General features: G+C 35.3%; 1 protein-coding gene across 3 annotated transcripts; it reads left to right on the top strand.

The window, feature by feature from the left end:
* The first annotated feature begins 523 nt into the window (after nucleotides 1-523).
* Nucleotides 524-26,969, top strand: LOC124441383 (transient receptor potential cation channel subfamily A member 1 homolog). 3 transcript variants are annotated; one of them, XM_046991844.1, is made up of 23 exons: nucleotides 524-769; nucleotides 1,477-1,645; nucleotides 2,229-2,313; nucleotides 2,448-2,649; nucleotides 3,780-3,881; nucleotides 3,954-4,139; nucleotides 4,518-4,642; nucleotides 4,752-4,944; nucleotides 5,118-5,234; nucleotides 5,308-5,396; nucleotides 6,135-6,281; nucleotides 6,507-6,618; nucleotides 21,661-21,797; nucleotides 21,903-22,018; nucleotides 22,100-22,395; nucleotides 22,529-22,828; nucleotides 23,621-23,763; nucleotides 23,896-24,106; nucleotides 24,590-24,760; nucleotides 24,999-25,067; nucleotides 25,377-25,532; nucleotides 26,116-26,302; nucleotides 26,387-26,969. In XM_046991844.1, the coding sequence occupies exons 1-22, from the start codon at nucleotides 653-655 to the stop codon at nucleotides 26,293-26,295; spliced, it is 3,423 nt and encodes a 1,140-aa protein (XP_046847800.1). In that variant the 5' UTR covers nucleotides 524-652; the 3' UTR covers nucleotides 26,296-26,302; nucleotides 26,387-26,969. The 3 variants fall into 3 exon arrangements, with proteins under 3 accessions (XP_046847800.1, XP_046847799.1, XP_046847798.1); XM_046991843.1 differs by lacking the exons at nucleotides 524-769; nucleotides 1,477-1,645; nucleotides 2,229-2,313; ... (7 more) ...; nucleotides 6,135-6,281; nucleotides 6,507-6,618 and adding exons at nucleotides 14,954-15,018; nucleotides 15,470-15,660; nucleotides 16,191-16,347; ... (7 more) ...; nucleotides 20,558-20,704; nucleotides 21,188-21,299; XM_046991842.1 differs by lacking the exons at nucleotides 524-769; nucleotides 1,477-1,645; nucleotides 2,229-2,313; ... (7 more) ...; nucleotides 6,135-6,281; nucleotides 6,507-6,618 and adding exons at nucleotides 15,192-15,660; nucleotides 16,191-16,347; nucleotides 16,783-16,912; ... (6 more) ...; nucleotides 20,558-20,704; nucleotides 21,188-21,299.
* Nucleotides 26,970-27,008: the final 39 nt, after the last annotated feature.

Below are 27,008 nucleotides of genomic sequence, written 5' to 3' on the forward strand. Positions count from 1 at the left end.
GGTGTACTTTTGTGCAGTAACTAGACATTCGCACGGCTATCAATTTGATTGTTTTTATGTTAACTTTGTTAACTAGGAAAGTTTTGACGTTATTACAGACGTTCTTAGTTACTAATCGTAGTCTCTATTGTTTTGTTCACGCAATGTGGGTATATTTTCGGCGACATATTGGAAAAACTATGTAATTGTTAAAATTTCAAAGTTTCTTGTTTCCCGCGATTGGAAAGAAGGTCTTCCTCAGCAATCGAGTGCTTTGAACTTCCCGTGCCAAGTGCATGTGCGTAATTTAACGGTAAATAGTTCCCATTTTACCGTACTCTTACGTCTTTGTGTTGTTTGTGCCTTGTTATTTATCTACAACTTCTTCTTGTGCTATTTTACACTGATAACGTTTACATCCTCTATATTATTTTTGACATCACATAAACACATATTACGTACAAACATCACATTTCACAACTGCTCACATTAATATAAATAACTGCGGAACACATACAGGCCCTTGAAAATAGCTCCTCTTAACTTAACGCTTAGCTTGAATGACAGAATGACTCAGAGCGTTCAAAAGAGATAGATCGTTCTGTCTTTACTGTCCTACAAATCTTTTCATTTCTGTTGCAATATTTGTGAATCTTTTTTGGTATTTCAAACGATGGAAGCTGAAGAAGTGAGACAAATGTTTGTGTGTCTTCTACCATGGAGAAAGTCGTATAGTCTCGAGCCCGACGAAAATGCCAATGATGGAGATGAAGACATTAGTGTTTTTCAGGTTAGTGGTTTTATGTGTGAGATGAACGAAAATAGTTTTTCGAATTTTGGTATTGGAAATTTGCATTAGTGCCCAATCACAGTGTAGTAAAGTATAACAAGTTAACTCGTAAAATCGACGCATGAACGGATGAAAATTGTGCTTGTTTTAATCTACATTATTCTACATCTAGCTACCTAAATTGTGCACTCATGCCCACGAATGTGGAAATTTCTTTTGATGAAAATATGTTTTGAGAAAACAAAACGTTCTTTTGTTTATTTCTCATTGTATTTCACACTGACCCTAATCATTTCGTCTCTTGTACACAGAAATATTAGAATAATTGTTGAGCCACCGTATCAAGTATTGTTATTTTAAAAATAAAGAATTCTACCAGGATTGCTGGAATTACAAAGGATTGAATAACAACTAACCTACTATTACCAGTAAATTTTGTAATTCAAAAAAGGCCGACTAAACGTGCTAATTAGTATGATTTTTGAATTTTTGAAACATTTACATGGCTGGTTCTTGGAGGGTAGCTGCGATTCGCGTTTTTCTCCTTTTCCATTGATAGGAGAAAGGGAATTGAATGATAAATTGCCTACTTTGACGCTGACCAATCTGTTTAACAATGCAAACTTTTTTCATCCCAAAATTCTTTATTCTTTTTGTTAAAAAGAGGCAAACTGTGTCCATAGCTATGTGTGACATGTTTTATATAGGCAGCCAAATCTGGCAAACTTGACATCGTGAAGAAAAAGGTAGAAAAACAGCAACGTAATATGAAGCAATATGTGAACATGAAAGATGAAAGAAATACAACAGCCTTGCATTATGCTGTACAGTTCAATCATATAGATATTGTCAAGTATCTGATCGAGAAAGGAGCGAGTATGTTTTTTAACTTCCATATTTTCTGTGTTAGAGTCGTTCCCATTCCTGTTCACTTGTGCAATGTTTGTAGATGTTCGATTGTATTTGTGCTTAACTATTCAAGTTTTTCCTATCTTTGCATGTTGACGGTGTATTTACTAGAACATTGATGTAAATATTTAGTTTACTATTATTCTGTATTAGTTCACTATGACAAAAACATGCTCATCTTTACCTGAAACCATGTTTTACGCGCACACTAGTCTGGGAAGACGAACTATTTAATGACACATTTATTGATCGTCTTGTCGAACAAGAATTAGTTGCAAGCAAAAGTCCATCAATTGTTTTCATTAAAATTATGATACTCTATAAGTATCTTCAAAGATTTTGTTTTCATTTATGAAATCTCTTACACAAAGCTCGTGATTGTGACTTTTTCAAGCGTAATAAAAAGGTTGTTGTGTTTTCTAAATGAAAATGAACATATTTTTTAATGACATTGGTGTCTGTGAAATATAACGTTTATGGCTGTTGTATAAATGTGGCTTATGGTATTGTTAATAGTTTTGATAGGCAGGACATTCTTCTGATTTCCTAGAAATTGATATTCCTGGGAAAAAGTGTGCCACAGCCCTGCATTATGCTGTACTCTATAATGATTGCAATGTCTCACAAACGTTAAGGTAAACATGGGTTTGGTCGGTTTTTCATGCAGTCTTGCGATTTCATTGTGCTGTAAGTATTCTGAGAAAGAGTTGGATAAGTATATGCTCGAAACGTGTGACCAAACAATTTTTTTAGAATTTTTTCCCTTTAGGACTGGGAATGCAAATGGAAACGAGTCGACTGGTACAGAAGACAACTCTGAGTGTGTTTTGCAATGTCTGCTCAAGGAGAAATCGTCTTCAAATGTCAATTGTAAAGATGACTATGGTTCAACGCCACTACATTATGCAGCTGCCAATGGTGACTGCAAGTATGTTCAGGAGCTAATCAAAAATGGCAAAGCTGATGTCAATGTAAGTTTGTCTTGTGGATCAATGATCGAAATATTTTACTTTTTTATTCTCTTTTCTTTACATAACGGACTAGCTCACTGTAGGTTCATTTCAACATATCTGGCTTGTAAGTTGGAATTGACTAAGTAAAGGATTCGTGCATTAACGATGAATATATTACTTTTGATGTAATAAAAATGTATCTTTTTCTCGGTTGAGGATAATGGAGTGCAATAAATGGCAGTAGATATTTTTGTATTAGAAATAATTTGTATTTAAATAAATATTAGTTCTACTCGGAATTGTTTTTCACTCAATCTCAAAATTTCTTGGTCGGTGGTTTTTATTTTGAGAACGTATTACTATGCATTATTACGTCTACGCATCAAAATACATAATAAGAAATTTATTTGATCCTAGTGTTTTGTTTATGTTCTTTTGTTAGCTCCAGGCTCATATATGATTATCTGCAAAGGCGCTAAAACAGAAAAAATCGTCTTTAATTAACTTTTTGGTCACTTATTTCAAATTTGAACATGTTTGATTTGTACGTTGTTGTTTGTTTCTACCTCATAATTTTTGCTGTTTCACGAAAATGCTTAGTGTTCCCAGTCGACAGCTCTACCCATCCCATCCTTTAATATCACCAGTCAGCAGCTCTGTCCACCTTACCCTCTTACTCTCCTCTGTCAGCAGCTTTATCCACCTTACCCTCTTACTTTCTCTGTCAGCAGCATCCTACCCTCTTACTCTCCTCTGTCAAAAGCACTCTACCCTCTTACTTTCCTCTGTCAGCAGCTCTATCCACCTTACCGTCTTATTCTCCTCTGTCAGCAGCACCCTACCCTCTTACTCTCCTCTGTCAGCAGCTCTATCCACCCTACCCTCTTACTCTCCACTGTGAGCTGCTCTATCCACCCTACCATCTTACTCTCCCCTGTTGGCACCTCTAACCACCCTCCCCTCTCTGCATAACGGTCGACCCTCTTAGTTTAAACAATCCTGGATCAGCTAGTTTGGCGAGTCTTGCCTTAACAGTTTAATTGACCGGCGATCCTAAATTAATTTTTGTCAATTTTTATTTCCTTATTTTGAATTTGCTGGTAGGTTTTAACGTTAGGATCGTAATCTTCACTTTCTTTTCACTCTAGGCTCGAGACAAACAAGACGCCACCCCTCTACACGAAGCTTGCTTTCAAAACAACCACGAGTGCGTTGCTGCGCTCATCACTAATGGCGAAGTTGATGTCAATGTTGGTGTTTGTTGAAGCCATTAATACTTGTAAATTACTCGATTTTAACTATGTTTCATACTTATACACTAGGCGCAAAACAAACATTTGATGACCCCTTTACATAAGGCTTGCTTTCAAGGCAACCCTGGAGTCGTACGACAGCTTATTAAGAAGGCGAACATCTTGTTGAAGGATAACGAAGGCATGACAGCACTACACTACGCTGCTATGAACAAGGAAAAACATTGCGCTGAGATTATTCTCGAGGCTATTGAGGTTTGAATAATGGAATATTTTTGTTGATAGTTTTGGATATCGGGGTATACTTTTAAAGACAGCATATCCAGGAAATGGCGAAATCATTGAAGAATACCCTGCTTTCAATTACAACATTTTAACGGGATTAAGTCAAAAATTAAATCAGATAATCTTTTTGATCAGAACTACATTTAAAAAGAATTGCTGTAAACGTTTCTCCTTTGATACATTTTCAAGTTTTTCATGTCTGAAATATTTTCATCTATGGTCGACACTACAGTAAACTCTATAATAACTGGGAGGCTAACGTCGCCATCTTTGAAGCCAACACTGATGCCCGTATATGGTTGAGTCCGTTCACGTTTACTGTTAAAAGTATCTTTCATTGTCTTTCAGAAGTCGGATGGAAAACAGACAACTCTTAACGATGTGCTTGAGGCGAAAAATACCAACAAAGCGACTCCTCTGCATACAGCTGCTTTATTTAACCGTGTGGACGTTATTAATTTGCTTATTGTTAAGTAAGTGTGGTGTTGTATGTATTTTGGTCTTATCTTCTTCTCTTAAACACTTGAATCATTGAGTGGATAAATGCTGTTTTGATGATTTGAGATTTTGTTCGTTTTCCAGGGGTGCTAATAAAGAGAGCAGAGATAAAGATGGTAGGACACCATTGCTAGTTGCTGTTGCTAAAAGAAACAAAGAAGCAACCCATGCCTTATTAGAACGAGATGCCCTTTTTGACGTTATTGACGGTTCAGGTAAAACTGTCATGCTCATTGCGGCTGAGGAGAATCACGGAGACATTTTGGTATCTTTCAAGGTATTTTACTGTTTTGATGATGAGGTGTTCAAACTTTTTGGTCAACCAAAGTATTCAGGTCTGATTTAAGAACTGGAGTAATTGCATGTTCACGTCATTAAGTAAATATTATTGTCAATAATATTTGAACTCTAAGACTTTTAAAAGAATAATACTCTTGATTATTTCTGTAGAAATTCCTGAATAAACTAATAAGCGAAGAAGCCAAATCCTTCCTGAAAAAAAGCGACATGAATGGAAACACTCTTCTTCATATTACTGCGCAGAAGGGATGTATTGACGTTGTTAAAGTAAGTAAACTTGGATGATAGTCATTCGCTTTCTTTTTAACACTTAACTTATATGTTTGGCTCTTTACTGTAGCTTCTACTGACCAATGGTGCTGATCTTAATGCTGTTAACATAGAGAAACGGACAGCTCTACACTTGTCTGCCGCAAGTGGACAAATAGAGTACGTATTATAGTCTTTGCTTGTGAGTTCCACAACCCTAATGTGACGTAATCATTGAGAGCTACTTATAACGTCGGCTTGGCTTCTTGTATTTATCTTCACTCTTTTTTTCTTTATCAGAACTAACCTCTGTTTTACCCATTGAACTAAAATAGATGGAATGCTACCTGTAATAGAAAAGCCTAATAATTTTTTGAAGCCAAATTTCACACGCAGACACGCGTGTGTAATCAATCAATTTTCACTCCGCGAGAGAATCTCGAAACACTACACACGCGTGTGTTGGTGTAATCTTGCGTGTCTGAGTGTAAGATTTGGCTTCAATTGTTTGCTTCAGGTAGCGTTTCATGTATTTTAGTTCAATGGTATTACCTCTTGGTGACAGATGGGATTTAGCGTCTTATTAAGAGTGTTTGATGTTCAAACTTGAGTCTTTATACACACCAGTGAAGTGAAGTGTCTTCATCAGGAGCGTTCTGATATTGGAACTCGGGTCACTATAAACCCAGAAGTGATCTGATGTTGAATTTTGTAGTCTAATATGCTCGAGCTCGTTGTCTTCGTTTAGGTTTTAGCTGGAATTGAAAGTTCAGTTCTTATGTACGATATTCTATTGTATTAATCTTATTAGTCTGTTTGATATGAAAACTTTAGTCCTTATGTAATTATTAACCATTTTCTCCTCTTTAAATTTCTGTGATTTTTATTTTTTATCTTTTTGGTGACCTTACACTGTAGAATTGTGGAGGAGTTAATGAAAAATGATTCCACAATCATGAAACGTAAAGACGCTAACTTCGACACAGCTCTTCACTTGGCATCGAAAAACGGTCATGTCGGGATTGTTGAAGACTTGCTGGAAAAAGGAGCTAACATTAATGAAAGGTCCGTTATCTTACCGAGCTCGTACTTAAATAAGTGAAGTCGAGTTTTCTTTGTGTTGGACAATTGATCGTTAATCATTATTGATTTCTATATTATTTTTAACAAAGTTTGAGTCAAGTCACTACAAAGGAACTCTCATAGTTTATCTTACAATTGTCAAAACTTTCACAGATCACGTTTGTAGTTAAGATTATACACAGGCTACAATTCCACTCTCTCCCGTAGGAATCTTTTCGGCTGGACACCTTTAGATTACGCTGCTTCAAATGGCTGGGAAAAAACTGCAGAGATCTTGATCAGATTTCATGCTCACATTGATTCCACAGACAAAGATGGAGTAAGTTACTAATTATGTAGACATTTTTTAGACTTTTGTCCATTGAACAGAAGTCAAAAATGTATATCAGTCCAAGAAGTGAAACAGTCCATTTCAAGTGTTCAACAAGCAAATGTCCTAACAAACACTTTAAGAAACTCTTTATATTAGTCAGCTATGCGCTATATGTTCCACATTGAGCTGTGCTTAGCGTATTTTAAATTGATTTTTGTTTGTGTGTGAATACTTCCTTTTTGTATGTTTATCAAGGATGTTTTCCCATAATAGTTTATCATGATATTTCCACTATCACAATAAATGGTTGTATTGTTATTGACAAATTGAAAATTATGTTGGTGTGGTGTATTTGTCTGTTGGCATTTGTTTTTAGGCGCTTTGTATTGTAAAGAGAAAGAAGTGGAGGTAGTTTAGTAGTGAAGTGACGGAAGAAAGTGTTTAAATATATCATGTAAGCTTTTTCAGTAGTGGTGTGCTGTTTAAACATAATTGACTTGAATGAGTGTAGTTTCACAGATGAGGTGAAAATTACATTGTGCACAAGAGAATTCATAAACAACACTCTGTTAAGAGAAGAGAGAGCGAGAACTGACGATCGAGAGAAGCTGAAAGGCTTTTCATTTGGCTTGTCCGAGTTTTAAAGAGAAAGTAGTGCGAGCAGAGTTAAAATATGAGGTCATAACTGTGAATGCAAAGTTGTGAGAAAGATGGAATGATGAGAGGTAGTGATGAAGTAGAAGAGATGATAAAAATGGGATGAAAAGGAAATGATGTCGAGGAAGGGATGACAATGGAAAGTTTAGCCAAATGACTGAGATGTGAAACTTTGTTTTAAAAAGTCAGTCACAAACTTTCTTTTTCGTAATTAATTCTAAATGTAGCAAAGATGGTAAAAGTATGTCCGAACATGTTTGCATTTTAACTTAATCTATCGTGCTGTAACCTCACTGTGATAATATTCTATCAATGCTTGAGGCTCATTTTTGTCTTTAGGTGACTCCTCTTCATCTTGCTTCAAAATCTGGTCATGTGAATATGGTGAATTTATTATTAAATTATGGTGCTGACGTTAGTCTACAAGATTCTACTGGAAGAAATGCATTGGATGTGGCCATTGACGAGGGACACATGTAAGTATTTATTATTGCAGTGCTTATACTTTTAGTCTCGTGAGACCAGATGTTTGTGCCATTTATAAATGCAAGACTTGCGATGCACCCTATCATTTTTTAGAGAGTGTGCCAAAGCAATTTTGAAGCGTGAAAACTGGATGACGGCCATGCACAGTATTTCTGTTGAAGGTGGTGTCTACACGACACCACTGCAAAAAATGATCGCTAAACAGCCAGGTAAGAATAAATGGTGAAAAGAAGTCTTTAGAAGGAATTTATGTTAATAATATGCAACCTGAGAAAAGGTCTTTTGTAGATTTAGCTGAAGTAGTATTTGACGAATGTACGTCGTTCGACGATCCTACACCGGGCAGTGACGAGTTGAAAGTTACACTGAACTTTAACCTCTTGGACGATAATGACATTCAGACTTACGCGATTCCTAGCGATGAAAGTAAAGACATATTGAAAAAATGGAAGAGAAAGACCCAACATCCTCTCATGTTAATGGTATAAGATTACAACGTTTCCGCGTTTGAATTTTCCCGTCCAATCACGTATGAATATAAAACTGCCTCAGCAATGCTATTGCTCTCGGGTTTTTTTTGACAATCAGAGGAAATATGGGTATACACTTGTGGAAGCATTCTTTCAGCAATGAGCAATGCCTTATCATCTTAACCAAGCAAGTGTTTTAGAGCATAGGTTTTATCTATGTAGTTGTAACTTTTGCCAACCTGCCAAAGTTCTGATTCAAGGAGTTTATGGAACTTGACACTTAAAACATTATACGTTTCAAAATTTTTTGCTTGCTTGCTTTTCTTGAATTTGAGGTTTTTAAATATTATTGCCAATTACAGAACCAATCAATCTGTGAAACAATACTCTTTGTTGTAACCAGTCGTATTAGAAATCTTATATTTCCGCATGTTTCTTATATTCTCTCACTTTAGGTAAAGCATGGTAGAGACACACTTTTCTCCCACCCGCTGGTAGACTACTATTTTCAGGACAAGTGGCGTTTGTATGGCCAATGGTTGTTTTACTTCAAACTTATCTTTTTTCTTACTTTTCTTATGTTTCTGACCGGTTATGTTATTATGGCGACAAAGTCTATTGCTCGTGTAGAGTCCAATGGAACGTTGGTGAAATGCATCATCACGCATGATGACCGCGATCGTTTGGCTTTTGATATTTTCGTCACATTTGGACATTTTATTCTTGTTCTTCTGGCTTGTGTGCATCTTTTGTTAGAGGTACTACGCAAAATATAAACTAGTTCATTGTAGATATATGGAAAACGTGCAGAAAATAGTACTTCTTCATAATCCTCTACGTTTTTGCCTAAAATATTATATGTTGCATGAAGTATTTAGAAGAACATTTTTAAGAATTTCGATTTTGCACGTATTTATTTCGGGGTTTTTTTTGTTCTTATAGTTTTTTGAGTTGGTGCATAAGGGTTTCAATTATTTCTCGGATTACTCCAATTATTTTGAAGTTGGAATGTATGTTTCAACCATATTCTATGTTGCTGCTGATTTAAATTTTTCTTCTGGTGCCATCGCAGGCGAAAGGTACGACTCGGAATTATCTCGAGTGTTGGCTAATGCTATTGACGTTGATATTCTTTTACATGTTCTTATTGTAACTCGCTAGAATTTATAAAGGTTGCGAGAAACTTTTTTTCAGTTGTCGTATATGGCGTGTCAATATTGGAGCAGTTGCCATATTTCTCGCTTGGATCGATTTGGGATTTTTCTTGCGGAAATTTCCAATGATTGGAATATACATCGTGATGCTTGAAAATATCTGTCTCACTTTTCTACGATTTTCCATTATTCTATGTCTTTTTATCGTTGCCTTTGGTTTGGGTTTTTTTACCTTGCTTCATCAACACTGGGTATGTCCAATCATGTATTCATGTTGCTTGTTGCATTTGATTACATTATCCAAAGATCATAAACATCTGTTTGTTAAGACATGCATATATATATGATATTATTATATGGCAAGCGTCGCTTCCGGCAAAATGGCGCGCTTTGATTAGCTCAGAAACATTTTTGCCGGTCCATTATTTTCCCGTAATCGACCACGGTCCAAAACGCGTAATTTTACAGTCAAATGTATAAACCAGCCTCGTAAAGCAAAACGCAAAAAAAAAACGAAACTAAAAACCATTTGCGAATGTGAGTCAAAAAGGAAAAGAAAAGGAAAAACATCAGAAAACAATTTAACTATCCAGACGATACAATTTGAAACGATTTCTTTTTTACTGACAAAAACTAGAAAAGTGAAAGTCAACCTGTACAAAACAGCAAAGACGAGAAAAAAGCAAGCTTCGTTTCAGGTGAAATAATGCCATATAATAAACCTTTTAATAACCTCGCTTTCTCGGTCTTAACTGAGAAATATCGGACCTCTGTCTTTTTATACAAACCTCGCCCTCCGGGCTCGGTTTGATATTTCTCCGTAAAGACCTCGAGCTTGGTTATTAAGGGCTTCTTATTGTTGCTATTGTAATACGAAGACGACGATATTATCGTAGTGCTTCTTTATGTTTTCTAGATCTATTCGTTCAGAACACCCGGGTTAGGACTTTTAAAGACTCTAGTAATGATGGTTGGCGAGTTTGATTACGATCCTGGATTCAGTTTCCACGAAAGTAATGACGTAGACTTGCCTGCCTTTTCTTACGTTCTCTTTGTTCTCTTCGTTGTGGTTATGACGATACTTCTCATGAATTTGTTGGTATGTTATACATTGTTATTCACCCTCCTGAAAATATAACGATCTGAATAAAATTTTGGAGGGTATCTCATGGGTATTTTTATACTATAATTTGTTTTGCAATTCTGTGTGATAACATAGGTATGTTATGTAACATTACCATCTCTCTCATTCTGATAGATTGGTCTTGCTGTTGATGACATCAAAGAGGTTCAAAACCAAGCAAAATTTAAACGGCTAGCTATGCGGGTAGGATAGTTTTTCAAATACGATGTGGTTTACTTATGGATTGCTTAGATTAGAGCTGGGCAACTGTGTGTCAGTGCGGCGTCAGTTGATTTGGAGAAAGTCCAATTTCTACATCATGTGAAATTTATTGTTACGTTTCGACGATACTCTCACTTTATCAACATGTAAAACATACGGCCAATTAAGCGTCTTTTCAATGCTTCATATTCATTCTTCGCCCAATTGAATCCAAGCTAATTGTTGGCTCATGTTTTAATGGACTCAAACAGCTCGTTTATTGCAGGTAGACCTTGCTTTAAATGTGGAGACATCGGTTTATCGAATGTTCCGAGAAAAATTCGCAGAGTTGCGTTCATCGAAAAAAGAAACTTCTGATTCTGCGCTTAAAGAGATCACTGTGGATTTGTCGTTTTCTGGCTGGAAAAAATGTTCGTCAAAATCTGCTTGGGATAAATATTTTTTGAGAAAGGTTGGTTTGTGCGTTTGTATATGTTGAGCGAGGTTTTTGCTTTTACATGTGATTGGACAGAATGGGAGTGGTGTATAGCCTTTTCGTGCTATGCATAGATATTTCGGTGTTCGCTCAGTGTAGAAACAATTGATTTATCAATGGTGCTAATTATCTGGTATTCATATTACACGACCAAACACGAGGGCTGGCCACACCAATGCAAAATATGAGAATATTATTGAAGTAATCATTCACGTTCAATTTTGCAATAGAATGGACTTTTTGTAGAAATAGCGATATGAAAAGCTCAACTTTGAATTAATAGTAATTTTTGTGTATGAAATAATTTATGTTTATGAAATAATAAGTTTTCTGAAAAAATATAATACGAGAACGATAACGATTTGCAAAGTCTTCATTAAATCACGATACGCATCTTTTCCCACAACAGCTTTACAGATATTCTAAAGAAAGTTGCTATTCTCATTGGATGATTTAATAATTAATTGATAATAATGAACATTAAAAGGTACTAGTTACCAAGAACATTACAACTAACACCACGTTTGTTAGAATAATAATCATGGATCATTAGTCCATTGTGGAAAATTTTTCAATGTACTAAGGGGCTGTTCACATGAGCGCGGTAGCCGGGATTCAGCGAGGCGTGAAATCCAAATTTAGAATTGATCAAGTGACCTTTTTATTTTGTTTAGAAGCAACGTACCAAAAGCTCGATGCAGCAAAGAACAAATGCGTCAACAAATACGAGTTGAAATGAAGCTTATCTAGCGATTCTCTTAGCATTGGAATACAGTCTCCAATTTGTATGCACATCAGGGTATTTGTTTAGTACATTATTCTAGGGATGGATGTAGGGGAGGGTGCGGGGAGTGCGCATCCTCGAGCCTTGGCTAGAGGGGATGCAAATTTCCCTACAAAATAATAATATACCAACCAATTAAGCTACAACAACTGTCAAACTGCACATTTCCCGGGGTCTCAAGTCAAACCCACAAAAAGTTTGACATAACGACATCCACAAAGGATGAACCAAAATCTAATCAAAACAAGACTGACCGAACGACATCTTATGAAAACTAGAGCACACCCCCAGCAAAATCATCCTGGATCCATCCTTGTATTATTCTTCAATATGTATATATAGTATATAATCATAGTTATTATTAATATTATTTAAAGGTTTATGTATCAAACAATAATATAGGTTTATGCACGCAATTCCGTATAACTCACATTTGAAATGTTTTACACCACAATGCACTTTTTCTATTCTCGCAAGAATTATGAATATATTATTTTATATACTAAAGGCAAACTTATTTTGATTTAGCAAAATGTATTGGTGTATATGAATGTGTTTTTATGGAAACTAATAATTTCGTAGGTTGAATTTTTGAACCTATGTATCATCTATGCAAGCTTTTGGATAGTTCCTAAATGAGAATTTCGGTTTAGCTTAAAGATAGAGGGTAGATATGTAACAGATAACGAGGGATGTAAAATAGATAGCTAACTATTAATAGTTCATTGACAACGAATGCTTACAAGGGGTTTTATAAATCTTGACTGATGATAGATAATCACCAATGGACGATAGATAATATATGATTATTGGGTGGCAGATAGTAGTTCTGATTAGTTAACCTTGAATAGTTTATAAATGATAGCTATAGATGATTAATAATTATTCGTAGATGGTAAAGATTAATGAATTGTCGATAGGGATAAAGACAATTAGATAAGAATTGGTAGATTATAGATAAAGATGCATACAGATTATGAACACCCATCGATAGTTGAAAGATAACTATTTTAAGACGATCAATAACTATTGACAGGTGCTAGATAATGATTCATTATGGAAAATGGATAACAACTGTGATAATAGCTACGTAGCAATTAAAGTAACACAACAGATAACGATTTCGAAGTGTTTTACCCGTTATTTTTATAGAGGACAATGAAACAATTGATGCATGATCGATTGTTAGTGCTGTGTATGGAGTTTTTGAAATAGTTGTTACTGTTATTTCACCAATGTTTTCACAGATTTTGAATTATGATCGATCGTTAGTGCTGTGTATGGAGTTTTTGAAATAGTTGTTACTGTTATTTCACCAATGTTTTCACAGATTTCGAATTTTTCCGTTGCAATAATTTTATTTCTGCATGCATTCGACATTTATAAAACATGTTGAAGTATTTGTGCAACACGAAGCTCTGGAATATCTTTCACCGACACACCAACATCACTGAAGTCGTTATTGGTAAAAAGTCAAAACTCCATGCTACCTATTTTACTTTGCTTAAGACTTGGAATGTTTTCCATCTTCTGTTTGACTCGAGAATTTACAGCGTCAATGTTCAAAAATCAGGCCATTACAAATTTAAACATTTGCAATGACCTTTGGGAGATTTTGCTATAATTAAGTTGAGCAATTGTTTCTTAATATTCTCGAAATTGTACGTTCTTCAGGACGTTTTGGACATGCTATGTACGATGTGTATTTAAGAAGTCAGCTAACAGGTAACATGTTTTTAATTGGCGAAGTTTTCTGGCTCTGAAGATATTTTTGTATACTCTCTTGCTGTGACTTAGCTAAACGTGTACAAGCGTATTTGAGCGCTTTTTCATGTTGATCGTTCTTGTCATATGTTTGTAATTTGACAGGTGAGATGTTCGAAGAAAGATCGTAAAATAGACATTGTCAAGTACCGTATGCCAAAGCGCGCGGTGCCGGAAATGCAGGCTTCGCCTTGATGTAGGGCTAGACTCTAGCATGTAAAACCGAGTTAATAATCAGCCCTACAGAGAGGGCTAGCCCTTCTTGTAGGTCTCACGTAAACAGCCCCTTAGTCAACTTTTTTTTTCAGGCCACTTTATCTTTCTCTGTCACTCTCATCCATATTGATAATGTGGTTGGTCTGTTAACTTTTTAGTTTCTATTTTATGCATATAGTGTAAAGACTTCTTAATTCTCTGTTTTTCATTCATCACTACCTACACTTGAGACATGTTATCTTAGTTTATATTTTAGATAGTGAAAAAACTGTTCTCGTTCTCTGTTGTTCATTCATTAATACCTTCATTGACAAACGTTATCTTTTAAGTAGTTTATATTTTAAATAGTGCAGAGACTGCTCTTTTTCTCTGTTCTTCATTCATCAAGTCAATACCTTCACAGACACACGGTTTATAATTTAGATAGTGTAAAATTGTTCTCGTTCTGTGTTGTTAATCCATCACTCCTTATGCCGGACACAAATTATCATAGTCTATTTTTTTGTAGAGTTAAAACTGTTCTTGCACTCTCTTCATTCATGTTTATCTATCGTTAACTTTAGCTACAAGGATGTGGTCAAAAATTTAGCTGCTATTCTAATCGAATGTCCCTCAGGTTAGTTTCTGAGAGATTTTACATGCTGATAGATTTTAACAAGAACAGCAATTACATGGTTAGTCTATTTGGAATTTCAGATGTCATCTTTTTCGTATATGTTTTATCAGTATCAAAGTCACCAGTCTACAATGAATAGTCAAAACGCCAACGAAAACTTTTTTGCTCAATACAGCATTATTTATAACCTGGGTTGTTTTATTCGATAATTTTGCCTTTAATTTGTCAAGAATTTTACATCATTGAAACATTTTTTGTGTAGTTCTTATGAGAAACTAAAAGCGTCTTGTAAAATCTCGTGAAAGAGCTTTTGTATCAAAAGTTGAGGGGCTCTGAAGTGACCTGTTGATTTCTAATTCAGACGTAAAGGAAGACTTGAGTATGCTTGAGTTTTCTTGGGACAAGTGAGCCGAAGCTGAATACAAGCTCCTACATCATGGTAAGTCAATAGTTCTTCATACTCTTCTCGAAATCAATTCGAAAATTGAAATATATTATGTCAATTGTTATGAAATAATTACATCCAATTCCAAAATGTAAATCATGACTTGTTTTAATTTCATCATATTAACATAAGATATTATTGAATTCAGATGAGTTTCCTTGATTACATTTGGAAACCATGTACAAATCTTTTAGTTTTTTGGTTTTACTCGATTTAAACTGCCACACTAGCCACTAGGTTTCGAACATTGAAAGTATATCTGCGTCCTGCAAGTGAGGGGGGATGACTGAACACCGAATTATTCATGTCGCCCACGAAATACTTTAACATGTGATAAATATATGTATTAGTAAAAATGTTTCTAAGGTTTCCCGTCGATGACAGTGTATTTCTCCGTGTTGTACAAATCTCTTTGTTGCGTATTGCAAATATATTTTTTTTCGAGACATGATACAACTGGTTACAAACATGGAAAACGGCGAAACGACACCAAAGAATTTGTCCAAAGTTGATGGCTTCTCGTTGGAAATGAACTCTGTTTCTCCTGCTCATCCTCAGCCTCAAACGTCTGTTGGTCCGACATGCGTTGCTTACGCGGTAGGAAAATTTGAAAATGCTCATATAAGCATATTTCAGGTTAGTGTTTTCTTACACGAAAGGATAATATACTACATGGTTACTAAGTGGTATTGTTGTAAACAACTTGTAATTGTTTTGCTGTTCGTATTTTAATTTATGTAACATTTGACGAATCATATTTGTATCAAATCTTGACTACTTATGATATAGCAAATAAATAGAAATTTAGTTTGTTGTTTGGGTTAGACCATCAGTCTCAAGTGTTTCTTCTGTTATAATAATTTCACTCTAATAACATATGTATTTATTAGTAGATGGCCAGCTAACTATATTTTCTCTTACCTTCTTTAAATGAAGTATTTAGCTTGTTAACAACATTTATTACTTATACTTTTCATAAATTTGGGCAGTAGAAGGTTAATAATCGAGAGGGCACATATTCATATGTATATTACATTAATTTCTATTGAAATCAACTTTTATTAATTCAGATTATATACTGTGAACTCATGAATGTGTCCCCCAATTATTAAGCCTTTGCCACTCTTAGTTTGCACTGCTAGATCACAAGTCTAATTTTTGAATAGGCAGCCAGAGATGGCCGACTTGAGATTTTAAAGAACAAACTTGCAAAACAGGGACGGGACGTAAACAAGAAAGATGGGTCAAATGCAACAGCCTTGCATTATGCTGTACGCTTCAATCACATTGAAATTGTCAAATACTTGATCAAGAAAGGAGCAAGTAAGTGTTTTATTCTTTTTATATCATCTGAAGCTATGTAAAAAGTTTGTCATTTGATTTAAGCAGCTATCCATCAAAGTAAAATTATATTGATGGTAAAACCATCCAACTCAAAATATTTGCTCATACAATTTACTGCTGATTTAAATTATGCTATCATTATTTTGTCTATATGGCTTAGAGTCAAGTATCATTATTTTGTCTATATGGCTTAGAGTCAAGTTTGTGGCAGCAGTTGATTGTCTTAGTTAATTTTACAATTTCTTTTTGCAGAGTAAACAAAGGATTAGTGATTGGGTTTTTTATCATGATAATCAATTTGAACTTACATAATTTATATTAGAGGTCTTTGTGGGCTCTTTAATAAGTTTTCATATTGTACATTAGTGTCCTCAAATACACTTATGCAGGTACCACAATTACCTTGTTTTTCAGATCCCATTATTTCTGGTGAGGATGGTGCCACACCCTTGCATTATGCAGCACGATATAAACCTGCGAATGTTTTGAAGCAATCAAAGTCAACTTTATCCCCTACTAATGTGACTATGGGAGATCACGACGAGTAAGTTAACATGTTTCTATGACATCATGTTTAAAAGATTCAGGAGCATTGGCTTGTGAGGCTAATATCATTTTAACTGTAGTCTTAAATAATTTCTTACTTTGTATGAATAAGCAATATTTGTAAAACTAACTCATCATTTTCCAAGGATTGTTTACTTATTTAATACATTTTCTTCATTAGAGATGAGAGCCCTAATGACAACCTACTTGATGAGGTGACACCCGATTTAGCAGATGGTTCGGTAGACAGTTCAGAATCCGTTTTACAATATCTGCTCAGAAAGTCACACTCAAATGTCAATTGTTCTGATAACTATGGTTCAACACCGCTACATTATGCAGCAAGCAGAGGTAACCCAAGATCTGTTGAGGAGCTCATCAAGAATGGCAAAGCTGATGTTAATGTAAGTTTGTCTCGGAGTTATTGACGGTTACAAATAATTTAGTCTTAGCTTTTAATTGCTTTCCATGCGTATGTTTTTTGCTAGGCACGAGACAAGCAACGCACAACCCCCCTGCACGAGGCTTGCAGTCAAGGTAATCCATTAGTGGTACGACAGCTAATTCAGGCGGGGGCGGGTATTTTATTGAAGGATAACGAGAGATTGACACCGTTGCACTACGCTGCCATGAATGAAAGACTTGATTGCGTTAAGACAATAGTTGATGCTGCTGAAGTTGATGGAGGATTAAACTTGGTGAAACAGATTATCTCTGAGGTTTGCACTAAGCATAATTACGTATATGCACATAAGATAATTATATCCTCGAATCATAATTGTACGCACCAAGAAAGCTCATGCACGAAGAATAATTGTATGCACGAAGAAAACTCATGTACGACTAATAATTATTCACGAAACATGATTATATGCACGAAGCATGATTATTGGCACGAAGCATGATTATAGGCACGAAGCATGATTATTGGCACGAAGCATGATTATTGGCACGAAACATGATTATATGCACGAAGCAGGATTATTGGCACGAAGCATGATTATAGGCACGAAGCATGATTATTGGCACGAAGCATGATTATTGGCACGAAGCATGATTATAGGCACGAAGCATGATTATTGGCACGAAGCATGATAACATGCATTTACAACTTCTTGACTTGCAACCATTCTCTTGAGATTATCAAACAATGTTGCTAGCCCACGTCGGTTGGTGCCAACAATAGCACTGATAAAATATTCTTTTGTATTATACCACCAACATGGCTGAATTGCAAGTCAAGAATTGTAAAGTTTTCAGCTCCAGTTAGTATAGTTTACAAACTAAGAGTTTTAGTTTCCTTAAAACACCCACCTCCTTTCCACATATATACGTATGTTTATATATGTTTCTAAGATTTTTGAAATAGTAGCGAGAGACTTGCCGAGCGGAAATCGAATTCGTGTGATAAAAATTAATGCCCAACATAAAGTTTTAATCAGAGCCATAGAAATAGACCAAAAATTGTAAAATGGAATTTATTGTGACAATAAATTCACAAAACGAAACGTCACAATAAATTCAATTTTACAATTTTTGGTCTCTTTCTATGGCTCTAATTAAAACTTTATGTTGTGCATTAATTTTTGTTACACGAATTTTTAAGATGTGTTTAATAAATCTCAAAGGTGGACCGAGAAGGCCAAACTGCTCTTCACATTGCGGTCGATGCTGGTGCCAAAACGACGACAAAATATTTACTGTCGAAAGGTGCGGAGGTGAACGCAGTGCGTGTTAACATGGCGACTCCGCTACATCTCGCTTCAACGGCTGGCGACTATGAAACCGTTGAACTGTTAATCAAGTTCAAAGCCAATGTTGAGGCAAAGAATATAAATCATGAGACTCCTCTTCATAAAGCTGCATTATTCAATCATGTGGGCGTTATTAATCTGCTTCTTGATTCGTAAGTATGATGCTGTATATATGTTGTTTCACAAGTGTATTTAATGGGTGGAGGCTGTGCACACCCCTCTTGTTCTTTGTTATCGGAGAGTGTACACGGGCTGATAATGTTCTTATAAAATTTTAATATACCAAGTAACTAAGCAATTGTTGATAGTGTTTAATGAAGCATACTTCCAAAAAACTTCCCAATCTTTGTTTGAGAGTGACAGAATTTTATCAATGTTCTGCCATGGCATGGCATCATCCACCGAGTAGTCACCGAAATCTAACCTAAACTAGAGCATCTTTTCCACCCATCACCTGGTTTATATCCTTGGCCCATCTCAGTGTTTGCGCCTATCTTGTCAAACGTATTAATTATTGGGTGCATATCTGTTATTCTGAGGGTTTGAGATTTTGTTAATTTTATAGTAAAGCTAACATAGAGAGCAGAGATAAGGACCATTACACACCATTGCTAGTTGCTGTTGCTCAGGGAAACAAAGATGCAACGGATGCCTTGCTGAAACGCGGGGCAAATATTCGTGTCGTCGACAGTTCAGATAAAACAGTCATATTTATCGCAGCCGAGGAGAATTGCTTGGACATTATGGAGGTATTCATACTTAGATCTAATGTTGTGTTCAAATTTCGTTTTATGTCATGTTAGATTCTTCAGAGTAATCTGAAATGAGAACTTAAATTCTTCTTGCCTTTGCCTTCATTCCAGTTAATCTTTAAATCTCCCACGAAAAAAGTTTAGTAACTACGTATTGAGAATAAGTGTTTGCAATTAGTGTTTGTATTGCAAATTCCTCTATGGTATTGTTTACTTTATCTCTGTGATCTGTAACACCCGTATTCTAAATACTCATAATTTATATTTTCAAAAACTTCTTGCGAGGCACTAAAATGTTTTTGGCGGGTAATTTCGTGAAAAACTGCCTGCAGCGCTTCCTGATAGTTGGGTTATACTCCAGCCCCGGTTAATAGGCAGTTGAATTTTTCGATACTCATTCACTCTTTTAGATATTGGTGCATCACCCAAAAGCAAAATCCTTACTAGAAGAAAGCAACAAATATGGAAACACCCCCCTTCATATTGCTGCAAAGAAAGGATTTATTAACGTTGTGAGAGTAAGTAAATTATGATGTTTGACCATCGATATGCTTTTAACACTTTATAAACGTATTTATTTGGTTCTATACCCTAGCTTTTACTGTCTAATGGTGCTGTTATCAATGCTTTCAACTTGGAGGAACGGACAGCTTTACATTTGGCAGCTGCCAGCGGAAAAGAAAAGTGTGTATTTTCTTCTTCTTGTGTGTGTACATAACATCGTTGTGTCGTAAAAAATTTATCTAACGTGATTGGTGAAACAAGTCATCGAGATCTAGATAAAATTTTGAAACTTGGCCTTGTATAAACATCATAGTTCTGTTATTTTTACTGGAAATAATCTTGATTTAGAAACCGGAGTAATCTGATTTTGAAACCTCAGTCCTTATACACTCTAGTCTATTGTCTTCATCAGGAGTTATCAGTCCTTAAGGTTCTTATATACTCCAGTCTAATGTCTTTATCAGGAATGATCCATTGCTGTTATATGATCCAAGTTTGTTTCTACATACTGTATTCTGTGTCTAGGAATTACTTTAAATAATTATATACTGCAGTCCGGTGTCTTCATATGGAAGAATTGAGACATTAATCATGCTTGAAATATCTCAGTGTGTGTGTTGTCTTTTTCTGTAGCATTGTCAAAGAGTTAATGCTCAAAGATGGAACTATTATCAACGATGAAGACGCTGACTCCAATACAGCTCTTCACTTGGCATCGACCTATGGCCATTATCGGGTTGTGGAAGCCTTACTAGATAAAGGAGCTATCATTGATGCAAGGTCTGTTATGTGACATTAGCTTGTGTTATTTTGAGAAGGGAAATTTGGTTTAAAATCTTTCGGAAACAGGGAATGTTTCTTCGAAGCTTCCTAATTTACTCACACTCTCCGATTGATATTTTTGCTTTATTTTTTATAACAAAGGAAATACGCTTATAACCAACGTACGAACATCGTTATAATTTTCATCCCAAAAAACAAAACTCACGTGATTATTCTTTTCACAAAAATAACATTAAATTTCCCAACAAAACTGTGAAACGAAATATTCTGTAGACAGTGATAATTTTAAACGCTTTCATATTTTCTCTATCATCACGTGAATCTCCAACTGCTAATATACGTACAGGCACCTCACCATGGGTAGTCACCTTAGTTTTGAAAAGGCGAATATTGAATAAATATCCCACGAGATATATGTTTACGTTACCAGGTGATCGTACTTTGTTCTCCTGGGTCACTAGTGCTCTTAATTTATTATAGAAATCAATATGCTTGGACACCGTTAGATTGCGCGGCCTCTCGAGGTTGGACCAAAACTGCAATGGTCTTGATCGAGTTTGATGCTCCCATTGATCCAATAGACAAAGCCAGAGTAAGTAAAATTGTACAGACAGCATTTTGTTTCTTACCACAAAGAAGTTGAAAGTGCCGTGTCACTGCGGACACATTCAGATAATTAGATAAGCCATTTGTATCAGTCATGTAGCTACATGTTCTTTTCCATATTAAGCTGTGTTAAGAGTTGTGGCAAGTCAGCCCGATTATTTATTTCCTACATAATATGCTATTTTTTGTGTTTCCTCACTGTGAAAGCAATAGATTTATAAAGAATTGAATAGTGATATTCACAATCATCTGAAATTCACATAGCCTGAGTGGCTGGCTTTGCTACTGGCTTAAAGCAAATTTGTTTGACTAGGTTTACGTGTGTAATGAATTTAAATAATGTTAAGGTGACTCCTCTTCATCTTGCTTCAAAATCTGGTCATGTGGATATGGTGAAATTATTATTAAATTATGGTGCTGAGGTTAGTCTACAAGATTCTACTGGAAGAAATGCATTGGATATGGCCATTGACGAGGGACACAAGTAAGTATTTATGGATTTGAAGTGTAAATACAGTTCGTCCCCTACTAGATTTTTTAGCCATTAATGAATCTGGAAACATATGCTGCATACTATCGTTTATTTTAGAGCGTGTGCGTTAGAAATCCTGAGCCGAGAAGACTGGCGCAGAGCCATGCGCAGTCGTTCTGTTGAAAGAGGGGTTATAACGACACCACTGCGAAAAATGATTGTTAAAGAACCAGGTTTGTTTCTATAATGTCGCATTTCTTTTTATTTCGCAATAAATTCTGCAACCAACACTTCAAACTATTCTATCTTCGTAGATGTAGCTGAAATCGTATTTAACAAATGTACCACGCTCGGTAATGATTTAGCGGAAAATCATGACTTCGAAGTCAAACTGGACTACGAGTTCTTGGAAGATATTTACGCAAATTGGCCGGAAGTCGTAGACGATGATGTCAGTATTGCTAGTGATATGAAGCCTCTATTTGATCATTCTGAATCAATTTCTGGCGATGATGAACAGAACGAGGAGTTTAGAGCCATTGGGATGATGCCGGATGATGATATATATCGAGATTTGGAACGAAAACGAAATCATCCTCTTATGTTGATGGTATAACACACCATGTGCACTTTATAGAACACTCTAGCGCTCTTTAGTAGCACTGTTATGTCTTTTAATGACACTCTAACACCCTCAAAATATCGTTTTGTGTTGAATTTATTGTCTTACCATCCAACTGTAGGTAGAACATGGTCGAGAAACTCTCATTTCACATCCGCTGGTCGTATTTCTTCTTGATCGAAAGTGGAGCATGTATGGGCGAATTTTGTTTTACTTAAAGCTTCACTTGTTTCTTTTCTTTCTTGCCTTTCTCACTGGTTATGTTATCATGACAACTCCTTCTAAATTTGGTGTGAAGTTGAATGGAAAGTTAATGAATTGCACAATCACTGAAGACAACGATAGTTTAGCTTTTGACGTTTTCGTCGAGAAAGGACGTTTCATACTTCTTATCCTGGCTTGTGTGCACCTTTTATTTGAGGTAAGAGTGCTCTAAGTCACATTGTTGTTTGAAATGTTAGGCAAGTTTAACCTAGTTACTCTCTCACGGGTAAGAAGTTGCTAATGCTACTGTAATGTTGATGTACAGTGTGTTAGTGTAGGTTAGGGATGAATCCACGGCGGTTTTGTAGGCCTCTCCAGCACCCTCTATAACCAAGCTAAGAGGGGTGCGCACACCGCTACTAAATCTTTCCCTGATGTAGGTATTGTGATAAATAAACAGCAGAGAACGAGGATAGTGTTTACTCTACCTAAAATATAAACTAAGATAACTTGTGTCAGTGTAGGTAGTGATTAATGAACAACAGAATACGAGAGCAGTCTTTACACGATCTAAAATATAAACTAAGATAACGTGTGTCAATGTAAGTAGTGATGAATGAACAACAGAGAACGCGAACAGTCTTTACATTACATAAAATAAAAGCTAAGATAACGTGTGTCAGTGTAGGTAGTGATGAATGAACAACAGAGAACGACAACAGTCTTTACACGATCTAAAATATAAACTAAGATAACGTGCGTCAGTGTAAGTAGTGATGAATGAACAACAGAGAACGAGAACAGTCTTTACACTACCTAAAATATAAACTAAGATTACATGTGTCAGTGTAGGTAGTGACGAATGAACAACAGAGAACGACAACAGTCTTTACACTACCTAAAATATAAACTAAGATTACATGTGTCAGTGTAGGTAGTGATGAATGAACTACGACAAGAGTTTATAATATTTATACTTTGTTTTCAATTCATTTTCTGCTTAATACAGTTGATTCAAATGATATACCAGCGTTGGAGTTATATCACCGATTATACCAATTACTTTGAATTGGGAGTGTATATTTCAACTATTGTATATGTTGGTGCTGATTTTGACCTTTCCTTTGTTGATAAATCACTGACTGGACAAAGGTACTGTTTTAAACAATCTTTAGTTTCTCTATACCAATGGATATAAGGCTATCCGAGCTACAAGCAACAGGCCTTTAATGATTTTGCTCCTTTTTAATCTCAGTGTTATGACGTCATGTTTTTCACCAACAGTTGCAGCTTATGGCGTGTCAATGTTGGTGCTATCGCAATATTTCTCGCGTGGATCGTGTTGGTATTGTTTGTGAGAAAATTTCCAATGTTTGGCATTTACATTGTGATGTTTCAAGATATTTGTCTCACTTTTCTACGATTTTCAATTATTCTTGGTCTTTTCACCGTTGCTTTTGGCTTAGCGTTTTATACCATGCTTCATCGACACTGGGTATGTTAAAATGTCAGAAAATTGTGAGTTTACTCCTTTTGTTTTACCCTTTGATCATGTCTTTAGGTGAGTTAAGTTCTTAGAGATTTTATAAACACTTGCTTTCCTATATAATCTTTCTAGTTACCCATATAACTTTTGATGTTATGTCTTCAAAATAATGAGCTTGAAAAGAAAGTTTGAATTTACATGAAACTTTTAATCAAAAGTTGAGACACAATTATATTACTGCTCATGCTTGTACATATATTAACTGAAAATACATTCTTCGAGAGAAATAAACCTATCGAAATAGCTTATGATGTTGTCATATTAAGTACTAAAAGCAATATTGGTTATTTTGTACTAGTACTAGTTTACAATGCTGTGGTGTTTATCTCCTATTTATTCCAGAAATTATTTAACTTTGGGTATCATATAGTCAATGGGACTTTAAAAAAGCAATCGCGTATTTTTTGTATTATTTTGATGCCTTTTCTTTAGACCAAGCCCTTCAGGACGCCTGCTCTAAGTTTACTGAAGACTTTTGTGATGGTGTCTGGCGAGTTTGAATACGATTCTGGTTTCAGTGACAACGAAGATTTCCCTTTCTTTTCTTACGTACTCTTCACTCTCTTCATCGTAGTTATGACGATACTTCTCATGAATTTGTTGGTATGTATTAGTATACAATTTCTATGCATTTTTAAATAAAACCAGAACTTGGAATAAAATTTAATGTTGGAAGGAATAACTTAGTTTTTTTTGCCTCCCAAGATCATTGCATTTTGAAATGTCTTCTAGGAAATCATCGTCTTTGGAGACATCTATTTTAGTTCAAATCATTGTTCAGCGTTCATTAAAACTTACTCTCCCTTCTTATCCATCTTTATCAATTTTTTTCTTTATTTAGGTTGGTCTTGCTGTTGACGACATTAAAGAAGTACAAGCCCAAGCTAACTTGAAACGACAAGCTATGCTGGTAAAATAATTTCGTACTTCTATAGTACGCTTTACAGACCAAATGTTTCCTATAATAGATCTTTTGGTTATCTTATCTCCTTTTGATTGGACTTCATCATTTCGTTAATTCATATTGTGCTTTCATTTCAACTTCAAGCAATTTCGAATTGTAGCTTTCAATTTTTTTTATCGAACTGTTCACAGGTCAATTTTAAAATTTTCGTGTGTAAAAATTTGATAATTCTCATCTTTCTTCGTATTTATCCTCGCGATATTTGTAAATTATGGTCTTGCGAGATCCATTAAGAAATTGTTGTGTAATGTTTAGGTGGACCTCGCTTTAAATATAGAGAAGGCCTTTCCTCGTTTCATTCGTCGCAATATGATTCCAGACGTTGAAACACGACATCCAAACTGGTTGAGGGAAAGATTATTGAATTCCTTGGATGGGCAAAGTATTCGGGAAAGATTGCGTTTGGAAAAGGTTTGTTTTTTCAGAGAAGCGCATGACACATGGCCTGTTTTTACAGACAAGGTTTTCAAGCACTTGAGCAGGAGACTCGCCAAGTATATTCCTTAATCTTGCTCTTTTTTTTCATTGGTTTAAATTTTAAAACAATAATCTACTAAGTAGATTCTACTTCAACAAGAAAAGTCTGTCATTTATGGAAATCCGATCGATGATCTCTATACAATATATGAATCCAGAAGGAAGAATTGCATTTAACAGCTACGGATCAAAAACAAACACAAAAAACAAGGTTCATTTTAAATAACAGTAAGAATAGAAAGTGGTGTGAAACGTTTCGCATTATCTAATGCAATGATCGTTTCTGTGCAGATACGTGATGCAGATACGTTACATGTTATGCAGCCTTTTCGATCAACTGTGTTTTTGCAATCAACCTTAATATTTTTTAACTTTCATTTAGACGAGATGACTAATCACGTTTGATAGTTTTTATATTATCCCAAATTTAAAGACGCCATGAGCACTCTTCTTGAGGAATATCACCTCCTGCCTCGTATCTACAATTGCACTTGTTTCTTTTTTATTTCATGTTTAGACGCCATTCGAAAAGATAGAATCTAAGCAAGAAGAAACAAAAGAGACGGTTCGAAAACTAAAGGCTGACGTTAATCTACTGAACAGCCGTGCTGAAAAAATTGAAATGATGTTGACGGCAATAGTTCGTCATATGGAACTGACTATAAATGAAGACGAGTTGGACGAAGAAAATCTGTGACATTTAGGTTTGCCCAATAATGCTGCTCTCATACTCTTGACGAGTGAAGTGTTCATTATAGTGAAATTATATGTTTTTTACCATGTTTTAGAGACAACTTTCACTTTACTTCTTCACAAAATCGCAATTCCGGACAAGGGTAATCATGGTTATAAAAACTTACGATCTTTGTATTTGGTTTGAAGAGAGGTGATGACCTACAGGGTTAAGTCGGCAACAAACATGATTAATATTGCTGTCGTTTTCAAGGCATTGATGATGAAAGTGTTTAAGCTGGTACTATGACGTAAAAACTTCATTATCAAACTTGCAAAACGACAATTTGACATGAAAAGTTACAAAACAAGAAAAAATTATAAGGTTAATTTACATAGATTTTGTTATGGTTGTAAAATTATATGATGTGCACAAATACTTGACTTTACTGAATGGTCTCATCCCCTCAAGCTGTTAAAAATAGCTTAAATGTTGTAAATATTTATGAAGTAGTCTGAAAGTTGAAAATTCACAATCGATTGGTGTTTTGAATTTTGAATTCTAAACATAATATGCAATCGCTTGTTCAGATAATCGAAATAGTTATCTGCAAGTCGATGGTTGAGTAATTGCATCGACGACAAAGCCTATGAAAACGTATTACCTTTATTACTATACAATAAAATCATGCAAATGTTGATGTAGCATTGTTGCTTTCTGTATGAATTTTAGATCCA

Source organism: Xenia sp. Carnegie-2017, unplaced genomic scaffold (genome assembly GCF_021976095.1).
Source record: "Xenia sp. Carnegie-2017 unplaced genomic scaffold, XeniaSp_v1 HiC_scaffold_20, whole genome shotgun sequence".
NCBI classification, from domain to species: Eukaryota; Metazoa; Cnidaria; class Anthozoa; order Malacalcyonacea; family Xeniidae; genus Xenia; species Xenia sp. Carnegie-2017.

Bases quoted from the DNA above. Each gene is read 5' to 3' on its own strand.
- LOC124441383 (XM_046991843.1), top strand. From the start codon at position 15,472: ATGATACAACTGGTTACAAACATGGAAAACGGCGAAACGACACCAAAG. The intron at 17,634-18,542 runs GTTTGCACTAAG...TAAATCTCAAAG, and splicing joins TGAAACAGATTATCTCTGAG to GTGGACCGAGAAGGCCAAAC. The intron at 21,300-21,660 runs GTAAGTAAAATT...AATAATGTTAAG, and splicing joins ATCCAATAGACAAAGCCAGA to GTGACTCCTCTTCATCTTGC.